The 13,520-nt window shown below is 41.6% G+C and overlaps 2 protein-coding genes across 2 annotated transcripts; one reads left to right on the plus strand and one right to left on the minus strand.

Moving 5' to 3' along the window:
• Positions 1–1,674: 1,674 nt before the first annotated feature.
• Positions 1,675–9,045, plus strand: LOC134805498 (uncharacterized). The gene is made up of 3 exons (XM_063778792.1): positions 1,675–6,936; positions 8,107–8,175; positions 8,749–9,045. Exons 1-3 carry the CDS (start codon positions 1,675–1,677, stop codon positions 9,043–9,045), a joined length of 5,628 nt encoding a protein of 1,875 aa, XP_063634862.1.
• Positions 9,046–10,357: 1,312 nt separating this feature from the next.
• On the minus strand, positions 10,358–13,500 carry LOC134805495 (uncharacterized; the record flags this gene model as incomplete). Its single annotated transcript, XM_063778788.1, has 2 exons — positions 10,358–11,564; positions 13,470–13,500. Coding segments are annotated over 2 exons (1,224 nt in total), but the record flags the coding sequence as incomplete, so codon positions are not given.
• Between the last annotated feature and the right edge of the window lie 20 nt (positions 13,501–13,520).

Below are 13,520 nucleotides of genomic sequence, written 5' to 3' on the forward strand. Positions count from 1 at the left end.
GGTGTATGGTTCCATATGTAAATATTGGTGAACCGTTAGCTGCACACAATACGTACTCAGTCCTTTTCCGGCGCTCTCTGATGGCTGACCTTGGGTACACGCACAGGTCTGATCCCGTATCAATCAGAAACTGCACCTTGGTATGTTGGTCGGTGACGAAGAGACGGCCAGGGGATCGAGGACAGTCGTTTGCCGCCATTAGCGACTGCCGTTGGAGTTTCCCTTGCTGTAAGAACAAGGATCTTCGCATTTCTTCGCGTTGTTTCCGAAGCAGTTATGGTACCAACAATGGTCAGGATTCTGCTTGCCTGAGCGAGAGCGAGAGCGAGAACGGTTGCGATACCTCCAGTTTTGGGTGCTGCGAGAACGACTGCGGCGACCGGAGTGCCTTTCTGCCATCAATGTTGCTACCTGCTGGGTCAGTGCTGCTACTTGCCTTTCTAGTTCACTGCTACCTTGCGTCATAGCTGTGTGTGACGCCGTCCGGCTGCTGGTAGCCGCGACGTGCGGTGCTGGTACTGCTGGAACGACGACCTCGTGCACCCTGTCTGCTATCGTTGCTAGCACGTCCAACGGAATGTCCTCCTGACAAGCAAGTACGGTTTGAATATTAGTAGGTAGTCTGCTAACCCACATTGTGCGCACAAAATCGTTAGGATCGCTTGTGGTTCCGGCTAGCGATTGCATATGACGCAATAATTGCGAGGGTTTCCTATCGCCAAGCTCTTCATGCATCAATAATTGCTTAAGCCTCTGGTCACGTGACTGTGACAAGCGATTAATAAGCGTAGTTTTAAGCTTTTCGTATTTATTGGTAGCTGGCGGTGACACAATAATATCCTTCACTTCGGATGCTATATTGTAATCCAAGCGAGAAACTACGTGATGGAATTTGGTAGCATCGGCAGTAATACTAGCATTATAGAACTGACCTTCAATTTGAGCAAACCATAAAGCAGCATCCTCCGGCCAAAATGGGGGTATCTTCGCACCGAGTCGGAACACCGATTTCGCCTCGTCATCCGTTGCAGCGGGCGTTGAACGGGGCTGCGACTCGTCATCCGACATTCTTCAGCGCACTTCCTACGCGCGGGTCACCAGTATAGCGTTATATTATAAGTTTAGACGCTATTTAGTTGTAGGGTCTAACCAGAAGATTGCAGGCGTCTGAAGAAAACACGTAGATAGAAGAAATTAATAAAGATATAATGCAGAAAGAACTAGGACGATACAGAAGATAGGAAATGAGAAATTGAAGCGATACAGTATTACAAATGAGATCGCGTATCGATAGCGCGCGGCGGAATTGATGTGGAGCGGTACGTGCGTGCGCGATCGTGGCCTGGCTAGCTCTGCCGGGCGACCGCTGTGACGCTGTGACCGCTGTCCGCTGCTCCGCGCCCCGCGCCCGCGCTCGTCCTGCCTAACTCGACTGGTTTGCTTGAAGTTGGTGCGCACTGCATGTAGCGGTGCGCGTACGCTGCCTATGAATTTATATGCGCCCATAGTCATATAAAATCCGAACATTCCGAACAAAGAAAGATCGCGAAGCCGCTAAGTCATCATTCTCGCAAAACCAGCTACCATGGTTCTAAAAGGTCATCGTCGTCATCTATTGTGGCACAAAGGAAGAAGCTGGAGCTGGAAGCAGCTGAAGCAAAGGCTCGCATACAAATGGACTTGATAGACAAAAAACTACAAGTAGATCTCGCCAACCTTGATGAATACAGTCCATCTGAAGAATCTGAACCGTCAGAACAAGACCATCAGTCGGTTAAAAGTGATGTTGCCAGGTGGGTCGAGCGCAGCCAGCTGGAACTGGAGTCACAACACGTCCCCGAAACTGGAAATAACCCGGGCGCGCTGTGTTCGTCGGCAGCAGTAGTGGCCGGCACCGAGTTGCCAGTTCAGGAGTTAGCCAGCGCACTGAAGGAATTGGCCACCGTATCTGCATCCAACAATAACCAAAACGCAAGACTGCTGAGCCGCATCAGCACCCCGAAGGAACTGCCTTTGTTCTACGGTGAACCAATGGAGTGGTTACAATTCAAACAAGCTTTCGAAGAATCGACCAGAGTGTGTAGTTTCAGCGATATTGAAAATATGTGGCGTTTAAGAAAGTGCCTACGTGGTCCCGCAAAAGAATCTGTAAACGCGCTGCTTATTAGTGGCACATCAACTGAAACTCTAATGTCAACTCTTGAGTTACAATTTGGAAATCCGGAATTAATAATATCGCGTATGTTAATAGAAATTAAAAAACTACACGCTCTGCCACCGGAATACCACAAAGAAATAGTTACGTTTTCCGTGAAGATAAAAAATTACGTCACAGCTGTTCGTGCCTTAGGTCGCGGAGAGTACCTGCAAGAAATGAGCATAGTCGGCATTATCTTATCTAAGCTACCTACGGTGTTGCTACCCAAGTGGAATGACTACAGTTACGCGCTAATTAAAGAAGGAACTAAATCTAAACTTGATATCCTCTCCGAGTTTCTCCACGAGGAAGCTATGAAAGTGTCAACCTGCAGTGCTTCTCTTATGCAAGTGCGATCAGACTATAAACGTAAAAACTATAGTGAAAACAGTGACTATAAACCGCAAACTATTTTAGTGCAAAGTGCGCAAACGGACAGTACTGATAAGTGCCGCTTTTGCCGCGTAGGAAATCATAATTTACCAGAATGCAAAAAGTTTAAAAAATCACTACGCAAGGACCGTTGGCAGTATGTGAAGCGATTCGGTTTGTGTTATAAGTGTTTGTTATCGCATCGTGATAGACAATCGTGCACGGCCGCGGCGTGTGACGTGGAGGGGTGCGGACAGGCTCACCACCGGCTCCTGCATTACGTATCGGGTCAAAGTTCGCGTTCGACTCCTTATAACGTTGTAGAAGTGTCGGACACTAGTGCTCAAACTGAAACTGTTACGCATATAAACGTTAACCAGCGCAAAGTGCTGTTAAAAGTCGTGCCGATATACCTTCATGGACCTAACGGTAAAATTAAAACGACCGGTATGCTTGATGATGGAAGCAGCGTGTCTTTCATAAGCACGGAACTCGCGGAGCGCGCGGGGCTGCGCGGGCGCCGTCAGTGTTTAAATGTGCGCGGCGCTTGGGTCAATTCAGAACTGAAGTGCGAAACACAGCTGATCGATTGCTCGATATCTAATAGTGCCGGGACAATGTTCAACTTAACTGCGCGTAGTACAAACAATCTGGACTTACCTGTACAAAACATAGGACTTGTTAAGTGCGGTAACTACAAGTACCTAGACCGTATAAAAAACTACTTGTGTGCTCAAAATCAGAAACCTGAAATTCTTATTGGACAAGACAACTACCACTTGCATGTACCACTAGAGGTCGTGGAGGGCGGCCAAAATGAACCCTATGCGACTCGTACCCCGCTGGGCTGGTGCGTGCACGGTCCGTGTCAACGTGCAACTGTAATGAAACAAAGGGAAATACATACTTCATTACATCTTAGTCATAACTATGAGCAAGATATTGCAACTGAAAATAATCAAATTCTACGTGAACTGCAAGAAGACGTATGTCGATCTTTCTCCATCGATTCAATGGGTATATCTGCTAACCCTCGGCAGAACTCGGAGGACGTACTGGCCCAGGAGCACCTGGAACAAACCTCTGAACTTATCGATGGCCAATGGCAAGTCGGCTTACCTTGGAAGGATCCTCACTGTGTCACCGTCGACTCGTATCCAAATGCATTATCACGACTGAAAGGAGTTGAGCTAAAAATGAAAAGGAGTGAAGAGTATGCACGAAGGTATAAAGAACGCATACAACATTTGTTGGACAATAAATACGCTGAGAAACTGAAGAATCCAGTCACATCTACTAGAACTTGGTACTTACCTACTCATGGCGTGGATAATCCAAATAAGAAGAGCCTCCGTCTGGTTTTTGATGGGTCAGCTAAAACAAAAGGGTTTAGTCTAAATAGCTACCTACATAAAGGTCCCGACCTACTAGTACCGTTAATAGGAATCATGTGGCGATTCCGCGAAAACAAGGTCGCGATCTCTGGCGATATCAAGGATATGTTTCTCAGAGTTAAAATAAAACCCGAAGATCAGCAAGCCCTACGCTTTCTATACCGAGATAAGCCCGAAGATCCTATAGATACCTACCTGATGACGTCACTCATATTCGGAGCCAATTGTGCGCCGTTCATAGCACAATTCATCAAAAATAAAAATGTGCGACGCTTCGAATCTACATATCCGCAGGCGGCTAATGCTATATACACGCAACACTACGTCGACGACTACATCGACAGCTTACCTGATGAAGAAACTGCAATGAAGCTAGTCCGTGACGTCACCTATATACATGCGCAAGGCGATTTTCATATACGCAATTGGAATAGCAACAGTCAAACCGTCATCAACAGCATTCCAAAAGAGACTCTCGGTACCAATGCAGTAACGTTCAAAGTCGGACAACAGTATGAGGGCGAGCGAACACTTGGATTGTTGTGGAATCCCACTGAAGATACGCTCGGGTTCGATGTATCACTGAAAAAGTTATCTGAAAATATAATCCACGGGAAAGAAAGGCCTACGAAAAGAGACATTTTACGAGTAGTAATGTCGATTTTTGACGTGTATGGATTTTTAGCGCCTTTCACCATAAATGGAAGATTAATTGTTCAATTAACGTGGCATTTAGGCGTTACTTGGGATGAACAAGTACCTGACGTCGTCTACGAAAAATGGCTAAAATGGATAAATCAATTAGAATTGATGCGCAAGATACGTCTACCTAGATATTATCATCATGCCGCTACAAGTGCGAACGAGAGAGTCACAGAGTCTCCAAGTGCGAGCGAGATGGTAACAGCGTCTACAAGTGAGAGCGAGACATCCACAGATACCGCGAGAGCGAGCGGGACGCGGTTAGTACCTGTTATCAGTGCAGCGGGCGGCGATGCGCCTGCACAAAAACAAGATTTAATAACTATGAATAGTTATAAAGATCTACAACTTCATTTATTTTGCGACTCGTCAATGAAAGTTATGTGCGCAGTAGCATACTGGCGCTGGCAAGAAAACAACACAGTTCGCACGGCATTTATAGTCAGTAAATGTCGTATTGCAGGCCTGAAGAAATCGACTGTGCCTCGTTTAGAATTGAATTCGGCAGTTATGGCAGCTCGATTAGCCGAAACAATAATTAAGGAACACAGAATAAAACCAGACCGTCGTATATTTTGGTGTGACGCCACAGTGGTTCTGTACTGGATACGAAACAACGCGCGTACATACAAACCTTACATTGCGAACCGGCTTGGTGAAATAGATGATTTATCACACGCGAGCGAGTGGAGATATGTACCTACGCACCTAAATGTCGCCGATATACCTACCAGAGAATCATACGACCGTTGTGTGTTGCCTACCGAGTGGATCCAGGGACCTGCATTTTTACAAAAAAGTGAGAACGAGTGGCCGCAAAACATTTTGAATGCCGACGTAAACAATGACGACTTAGAATGTGTTATGACGATGACGTCGTGCAATAAGGAAAACATACCTATACCTGAGCCTACAAGGTTTTCATCGTGGTTACGATTACTCAGGGCTACTTTTATAATGCTAAAGTTTATAAACAAATGTAAACATATGAATGAAGAGGACGGCGCTGTAATGGAGAAGGCTGAAAGGTTACTTATAAAATATTCTCAAGCGCAGACGTTCTCCGAAGAAATCCTGAAACTGAAAAATAGATTATACTTACCTAAAACAAGTAGATTACTTACCTTATCGCCGTACCTCGACGAACACGAAGTCCTACGCCTCGGGGGCCGCATAGACGCCGCTGCTGAAGTCGGACCTGAAATAAAACGACCTTCGATCTTGGACGGACGAGACTACATAGCGAGGCTGCTAGTGAAGCATCACCACGTTCTCGCAGCGCACGGGAACCAGGAAACTGTTGTTAATAACCTGAAACAAAGGCATTGGATATTAAGATTACGACCGACAGTTAAAAATGTTACAAAAAAATGTATGCTATGTAGAATAAGGAAATGTAAACAAGAAATCCCACGAATGGGAGACTTACCGCCTGCCCGCGTTGCTCATCATCAGCGCGCCTTTACCTACACTGGCGTTGACCTCTTCGGGCCTTTAGAAGTTACTGTGGGAAGAGGTAGACAAAAGAGGTACGGAGTTTTGTTTACATGTTTAACTGTGAGGGCAGTGCACATCGAATTAGTGAACTCACTTACCTCAGATTCATTTATAATGGCTCTCAGACGAATGGGAGCACGACGCGGCTGGCCGCAGTACCTATACTCTGATAACGGTACCAATCTTCGAGGAGCTGATGCAGAACTACGAAAGTCAATTCAGGAGTTGGACCAGGAGTACCTTAAGCGTGAGTCATTGAACTATGGGACTAAATGGATATTTATCCCACCCGGAAGTCCACATTGGGGTGGAGCGTGGGAAAGGCAGATCAGAACCGTTAAAGAATGCATGAAGATCGTGCTGAAAGAGAGAGCCCCTCGAGAAGAGACCCTGTGTACATTTTTGGCAGAGGTCGAAAGCATAGTAAACAGCCGGCCACTAACGCACGTCTCCGTAGAACCTGGAAGCACAGAAACTTTAACGCCTAACCATTTTCTGCTTGGATCTTCTTCTATCTTACCCCACCTTGGCGCTTACAATGACTCTGAATATTTCCTGAAAAAGCAGTGGAGAATCGCCCAACGGCTGGCCGACTTATACTGGAGAAGATGGGTGAAAGAAATTCTCCCGGACTTGCTACCACGTAAAAAATGGACACAAGAAGTGAGGCCCTTACAAGTGGGAGACCTCGTCCTAATTGTAGACCCAGATGGACCTCGCTGCGCCTGGCCAAAAGGATTAGTAGAACAGCTGTTGCCAGGCAAAGACGGCCGAGTAAGAGCCGTTAGGATTAAAACCAAGAGTGGTGTACTTACCCGATCGGCTGCAGGCGTAGCCCGTATACCAATAGATGGTGAGTGCTGCTAAGCAGCACTGGGGTGGAGGATGTTGCCGACAAGTACCGAGCGCTCGGGGTGAGGGCGCGCGGGGCAGGGACCCCACCAACCAGAGATCCGAATGCGAGTCATACCGAACGGACGTTAATTTACTCATTTATTTTTCTTTTCGCTAATTATCCTAAAATGTACTGTGTATTGTTCTATATAGTTTAAATAAAAAGTATAGTGCATAATTTGACCATTTTTATTGGAAAAAACCACTACAAACTACGACAGAAGGAATGATCCCAATGACGGAATTAACCACATTGACCATAAAGCTCGCTAGTCTCAGTCGCTATTTGCAAAACAAATTACTGACGAGTTGATCCTATTATTAGGTTTTGCGAGAATAAATATAGTTCGTTTTTATTAGCATTAGAAAAAAAGACGAAAAACACTTTTTGAATAATAAGTTACGCCAAATATGTAACAATTATTATTCATATACTTATATACGATTATTTAAATTTTTTTGCTTTCATAAGTAATAGTTACAGATTTTTAAAAAGCGTTTTTCAATTAAAAGACACGTCAAGATCGCGTAGTCTCTTTCTAATGCTAAAAAAACGAACTATAGCTAAGTAGGTGTTATCACTACTATAGGCATACATATGGTGATGGTGATTTGCGAGCGGCGGCACAACGCACTTTGTAACTTGATACGTATGTTTAGTTTAAACTGTTTAAAGTTTTAATATATATTATAAATAATAAGTACCTCCGGGAACTCCGGGAGACTTGACCAGGTTTGCTTTGACCGTTTTATAAAAATAAATTCTAAAATCAAAGCATTTAATTTTATACAGACATGACTGCATGTGTCATGCGCAAATAAATAAGTCCAAGATATATGTAATAACGTAATGGTAATACAATTAACCAAAACTACCTATTTCGATCACTGCTAATAAGTAGTTTTATGTTCGTCACAATTACAACTACTTACCAAAAATCTTATTAATTTGACTAAGGACCAAATGAAATTATTTTATTATAAAAAAATTGATTTGTGTTGTTTCGAATTATAATCTTATTGAAATGTCGTTTTATATGTGGTTTCCAGGTAAATAGTCAGCCAGAGAAAGAAGAAGAGAAGTTACATTCAGAAGGGACGACTGCACCCGATGAATATGTAGTTGAATATGTTGATAATTCAGGGTTAGAAACCACTTCAAATAATGATGCCAGTCAACTTGAAAATTATTTAAAGATTATTCTTGAAAATCAAAATAAGATAGCACAATTAATTAATGGATTAGAACAAAATCAAAACAAGATTTTCCGCAAATTGGCAAATTTAACTGTGCAAATAGATGAGAGTTTTTCTAAGTGTAATCAAACTAGAAATAAAGATGTGGTTACATTGGGCGAGTCTAACCCGGCTGACAGTGAGGCTTTTATCATAAAGCCTATGACTTCTGTTAAGGAACTAGAGGAAATGAATTTACGTTTGTCTGATAAAAACCAAAAATATAAACTGTTAAAGCAATATTCTTTTGTATGCTCACGGTCAGATGGAGACGGAAAAACATGTGCATACAAAGTATGTGATTTATTCTTTTCTCGAGAATTCTTATGCAAATGCTCTTGGACAGGCGGAAGCAGATGCAGTGATGAAGTAAAAGTTCCATTTAAAGGATTTAAGAACATCCTAAACTTTTACTATGAATTAGTACGTACGTGGGATAAAACTTATACTGTTCAGGAAAATGAAAAGTTTTTCAAAACTGTCTTGAAAAATTCTGGTAAGAGGAAAATCAGTAAAAATGAAAGAAAATCAACAAAACGGAGGAGAACCAAGAAAGCTGCACCTAAAAAGAAGAATATAGCTGATAATTGTACACCTGGGCCGTCGAGTAAAATTGAATCAGACCAGGGAAATCAAGAAAATAATCAAGCTGAAATGGATTTAAATGAAAAGGAACTGACCAATGCAAGCTTAACAAATGAAAAAGAAACGACACAAAATGACAAGGAAGAAGAAGAAGAATCTATTTGTTAATGCCTTTTACATAAAAAAATTGTTCCATTACTTTATTATCCTTAATAATCATGTTAATTTTGTTTTTCCCTAAAAGACGAAGAAACCACGTAGCGGCGGCGTGGCACCGCTGCGCCGCGCGGCACGGCGCGGGAGGCGCGGCGCGAAACCTTACGGCTCGGCCACGACATCGAGCGACTTGCGACGGCGGGAGCGATAACCATAGGTTGGAGCGTGACACAGCGATCGGACCTTTCGCTCCAACCTATGGTTATCGCTCCCGCCGTCGCAAGTCGCTCGAAGTCGTGGCCGAGCCGTTTTATTGTATCACGGTGTAGGCAATCCACCTAGACTGCGCATACGACGCCGCGTGCGCCTCCGCCACACGCACCGTGGGGCGCGGTGTAGCGATGCCGTGTGTCCGATCGAGGCAGATCACCTACACCGCGGGACAAAACTTCACGCCGCGCCACCGCTGTGCCGCCCGGTGCAGCGGTGCCACGCCAATACGTGAGTTCTTCGCCTTAGCTATTTTTAATATCAATACGTAATCTCGTGGCTGTGATTGTTCTTAGAACAAAAAAACAAGACATACTTGTATTATGGTTTAAAGTTTGTTTAATACCTTCTCTACCTTAGATAAAATTACCAACACATTGTTGTGGCTTTGATTGTCACTTACTTACCTTAGCTAGATTTGCAAGGAGTAATCTCGTGGCTGTGATTGTCCATAAGACAAAAAATATTTCTGTTAGACGTTTTTTACTTAGCACCTTAGCTAGATTTGCAAGGGAGACGTAATCTCGTGGCTGTGATTGTCCATAAGACAAAAAATATTTCTGTTAGACGTTTTTTACTTAGCACCTTAGCTAGATTTGCAAGGGAGACGTAATCTCGTGGCTGTGATTGTCCATAAGACAAAAAATATTTCTGTTAGACGTTTTTTACTTAGCACCTTAGCTATATTTGCAAGGGAGACGTAATCTCGTGGCTGTGATTGTCCATAAGACAAAAATTATTTCTGTTAGACGTTTTTTACTTAGCACCTTAGCTAGATTTGCAAGGGAGACGTAATCTCGTGGCTGTGATTGCCCATAGGACAAAAAATATTTCTTTTTGGCATTCATTTTTTACTAATCTAAAAGCTTTATTTAAGAAAAACACGTAATTTTGTGGCTGTGGTAAATCCTAGTACAAAGATTAATATGTGCCTTTATGACTAATAATTGTCTGCTTATTATGCTTAGACGATTTTTTTGTAATAACATCTTGAATTATAAGTGTACTGGTAAAACAGCAGGTAAAAAATAAAAAGTGCTTTCTCAATAAAAGGTTTTTTATTTCTTTTTAAACTGTATGCAAAAGGGGAATAAAATATAGTTGATTTTTGTGTTCTACACATGCTAGTTTAATCTTTACATCTTGAGGACGAACAATTATGTCGGTCCTCCTGTTAGTTTGTAAATTAGCTTTGAATATATTCAAAAATGATGATTTCACGGGGTTCTCAAAAACTTCCATTAAGTGTGTTATATAATAGCCATGTACTTGTATATCATTATCATCAACAGTAACTTTCTTTACCTCGAAAACGTTATTATTGGCCAATAAAAAATATTTGTCATGTGATTTCGATGATAATTTATAATCCTTGAAATGTAGGACAGTTTTTTTCCTACTATTAGTAGTTATAAAAGGTTCACGATTTCCGAGTTCTTGATTTTCTGTGCTCCTAGTTATTTTTACAGATGCCGAACCTTCACTAAATCTTTTTGCAACTTGAGCAAGAGGTCTGTTACCGTGCCTAAGCATCCTTTTAATAAAATATAGTTTGTTCTCAAAAGGATAAGCGTTGAATGTATGAAGTGGGCCAAATCTATCAACTTCATCTGTGACATGCACTAGATTGTGAACATTACTAGTTATATAATCTGCTCCGTAAAAATCTTTATAATGTTGAACAAAATACTGCAGCAATTCTTTTGCCAAAGGCAGTAAGTGCCTATAGTTTCTACTAGAACATATTGTTATTCCGCAAAAAAACGTCAAAAAATGTGAAAATGCATTTTGTGATAACACGTCTGGAAGTATAACAATACTCAAATACAGCAAGAAAGATCTATATTCAGATGCTTTCCAATGAGAAAGACAGTCCAGTCCTCTCACAGCCCTGTGGATTTCAGATGGTAATTCGTGTTTGATCAGAAAATTGGAAACCGTTTCGGTATCTTTGGCACTCCATTTGGTTATGTACTTTCCAAAATTGCCATTGCGCCAACCAACAAGTAACCGCTTCATTATACCCAAGTCAACAAGGTGTAGGGAATCTGCTACCGGGAAGTCTTGTACCATATCTACGGGAAGCCGCAATAACGGAGAATCTGTTTTATGATGAGGCCCATACTTTTTTTCACGAAATTCTTGGTCTGTTCTAGGATGGCAATTAGTTTCAGGAAAAGTCACTGTATGAGATACATGTGAATACTCTCCAACTATACAACATTTTAAGCAACCATGCTTGCCATTGAAATTGCATACACCTGAAAGTTATATAAAACAAACGTTATTTGTATATTCATTAGCCTGTTAATCGCTCTAGACGCTAGCGGATTAGATAGAAAGAGACTAAGATTCTTGAAATTTAGAGCATATCCTCATTTTCCATAAGTTTTACTCGTTTTATTATAATTTAATATGCCATAAATATTGTATGATATAATAGTCTTATATCGCAATTATAACATGTTGTAATTATAATTTAAAATGCAATAATGCTTCAAATGTCATAAATTCTAATAACCACAATAAGTATACATTATATTTATCTTATACTCTGAGTTGACTAGGTACCAAAAGTAAAACTAAAAATTAGGGCAAACGAACTGTATGGCAAGCGTTAAATTATGGTTTGTAAGATTATTGAATATAAATTATGGGAAATGAGAATAGTGCAAGTAAAATTTTAGATTGCAATAGTTACCTAGGTAATTTTAGAATTTCGGAGTTTGCGGTAATATGCCTAATTACGCATCCTGTAGGTAGGGGAGGAGGGGGCTTGTTGTAACAGTTTTTGGAAAAAGGCCTGTATTGTCGTCTAAAATATATAGGTATAATTGTATGATTTTGAGTAAGAGGGTTTGTAAAGTATTTAACTTAGTAAAGTACTAATTCCGTTAAAAAAATGATTTAAAATGTTTACACATCTTTTACACCAGACACTTTTTGAAAAAATGGGAGTTGTTACAACTTACCCCATCTTTGGGGCTAGTTGTAACAGGCTCGGGGCAAGTAGTAACAACAAAAGAATGGCAACATCTATAAGAATCAAAAAGGTTCTATCGATTCACAGTCTTGTATTATTCATTGTTATGTCCGGATTGAAAGTCGCACGCTCTTACCGCCAGGCCACCAGCGCTTCACCAAGCAGCAGCGCTTGGGCAATGCTAGAGTAACGAAGAATAAAATAATGCACAAAAAAATCGCAAGTAATTTGTAATGCACCATACAAAGAGTCATAATAATATTATATGTATGTCGGAGAATGGCTGAAATGTGCCATCTGTCGCCTTCAAGAGGCGTTTTGTCATGCAAACCTTGACAAATAGAGCAAACTAGGGTGTTACGTACACTTGAGTGGCGTTCGACGCAGTTCCGCCAAGACGTCTGAGTGCGCTGTTAAAACAATTGAAGTCCAGAACAATTGAAGTTATGCTGTCAATCTATCTTCAGAAGGAGCACGATGAGAACGAACGGGAGAGGATGACGTCTCTGGCCGTTCCTGGGTCAAATCCACTGGTTTGCTTAAGATAAGAAACGTATCGCGTGCTGTGATTTGTAATGAGTCTTGTGCAGTAAAGAGTGTGAGTTGAACATCGTATTTCATTGAAGGCCCTCGTCATCCACGATTGAAGGTTCTGATGTGCTGCCGATTGTATGATACGCCCACGATTCCCGACATGTATATGCAAAAATATGCACAATTATTAGAGAGCAAAAATACACGCACACTAATATGTTACAGCGTGCCCCTGCTTTGTGTTACTACTTGCCCCATGGGCCCATTATGTCTATTTTATTAAATAGCGGGCCAAAAACTTGAAGCTATAGATATTTAAATAAAAGCAAATGAAAGCCAATAAAATTTACATTGTAGCAATGAAAACACAATGTACAATTAATTTTAGTTCAATTGCCAAAATCAATATTTACGTAGGTATTTTTTTTCCAATACCTGTTCGAAACAGAGCTCGTGTGCACATCCACTCGCTTCGATGTCTGGCGGGGCAATGGCGGTGTTTACGTTATTCCTCGAGTTAAAAGAAAGTCATTCAACAAAAAAAAATTAAAATGTTTTTAATTCCCCGTCAAAATTGAGCGTTACTACTTATCCCTGTTACATTAAGCCCCCAGCTCCCCACGTATATTTATTTCACATACATACTCACCTTTGATGTAAGCTCTGGCTGGCGAATCACATATGAATAGGGCTTGCAAAT

Source organism: Cydia splendana, unplaced genomic scaffold, assembly GCF_910591565.1.
Source record: "Cydia splendana unplaced genomic scaffold, ilCydSple1.2 scaffold_123_ctg1, whole genome shotgun sequence".
In the NCBI taxonomy this organism is placed as follows: domain Eukaryota; kingdom Metazoa; phylum Arthropoda; class Insecta; order Lepidoptera; family Tortricidae; genus Cydia; species Cydia splendana.

Coding starts and splice junctions, on each gene's coding strand:
- LOC134805498 (XM_063778792.1), top strand. CDS start 1,675: ATGGACTTGATAGACAAAAAACTACAAGTAGATCTCGCCAACCTTGAT. Junction 6,937..8,106: donor TGCCAGGCAAAGACGGCCGA/GTAAGAGCCGTT, acceptor TGTGGTTTCCAG/GTAAATAGTCAGCCAGAGAA. Junction 8,176..8,748: donor CGACTGCACCCGATGAATAT/GTAGTTGAATAT, acceptor TATACTGTTCAG/GAAAATGAAAAGTTTTTCAA.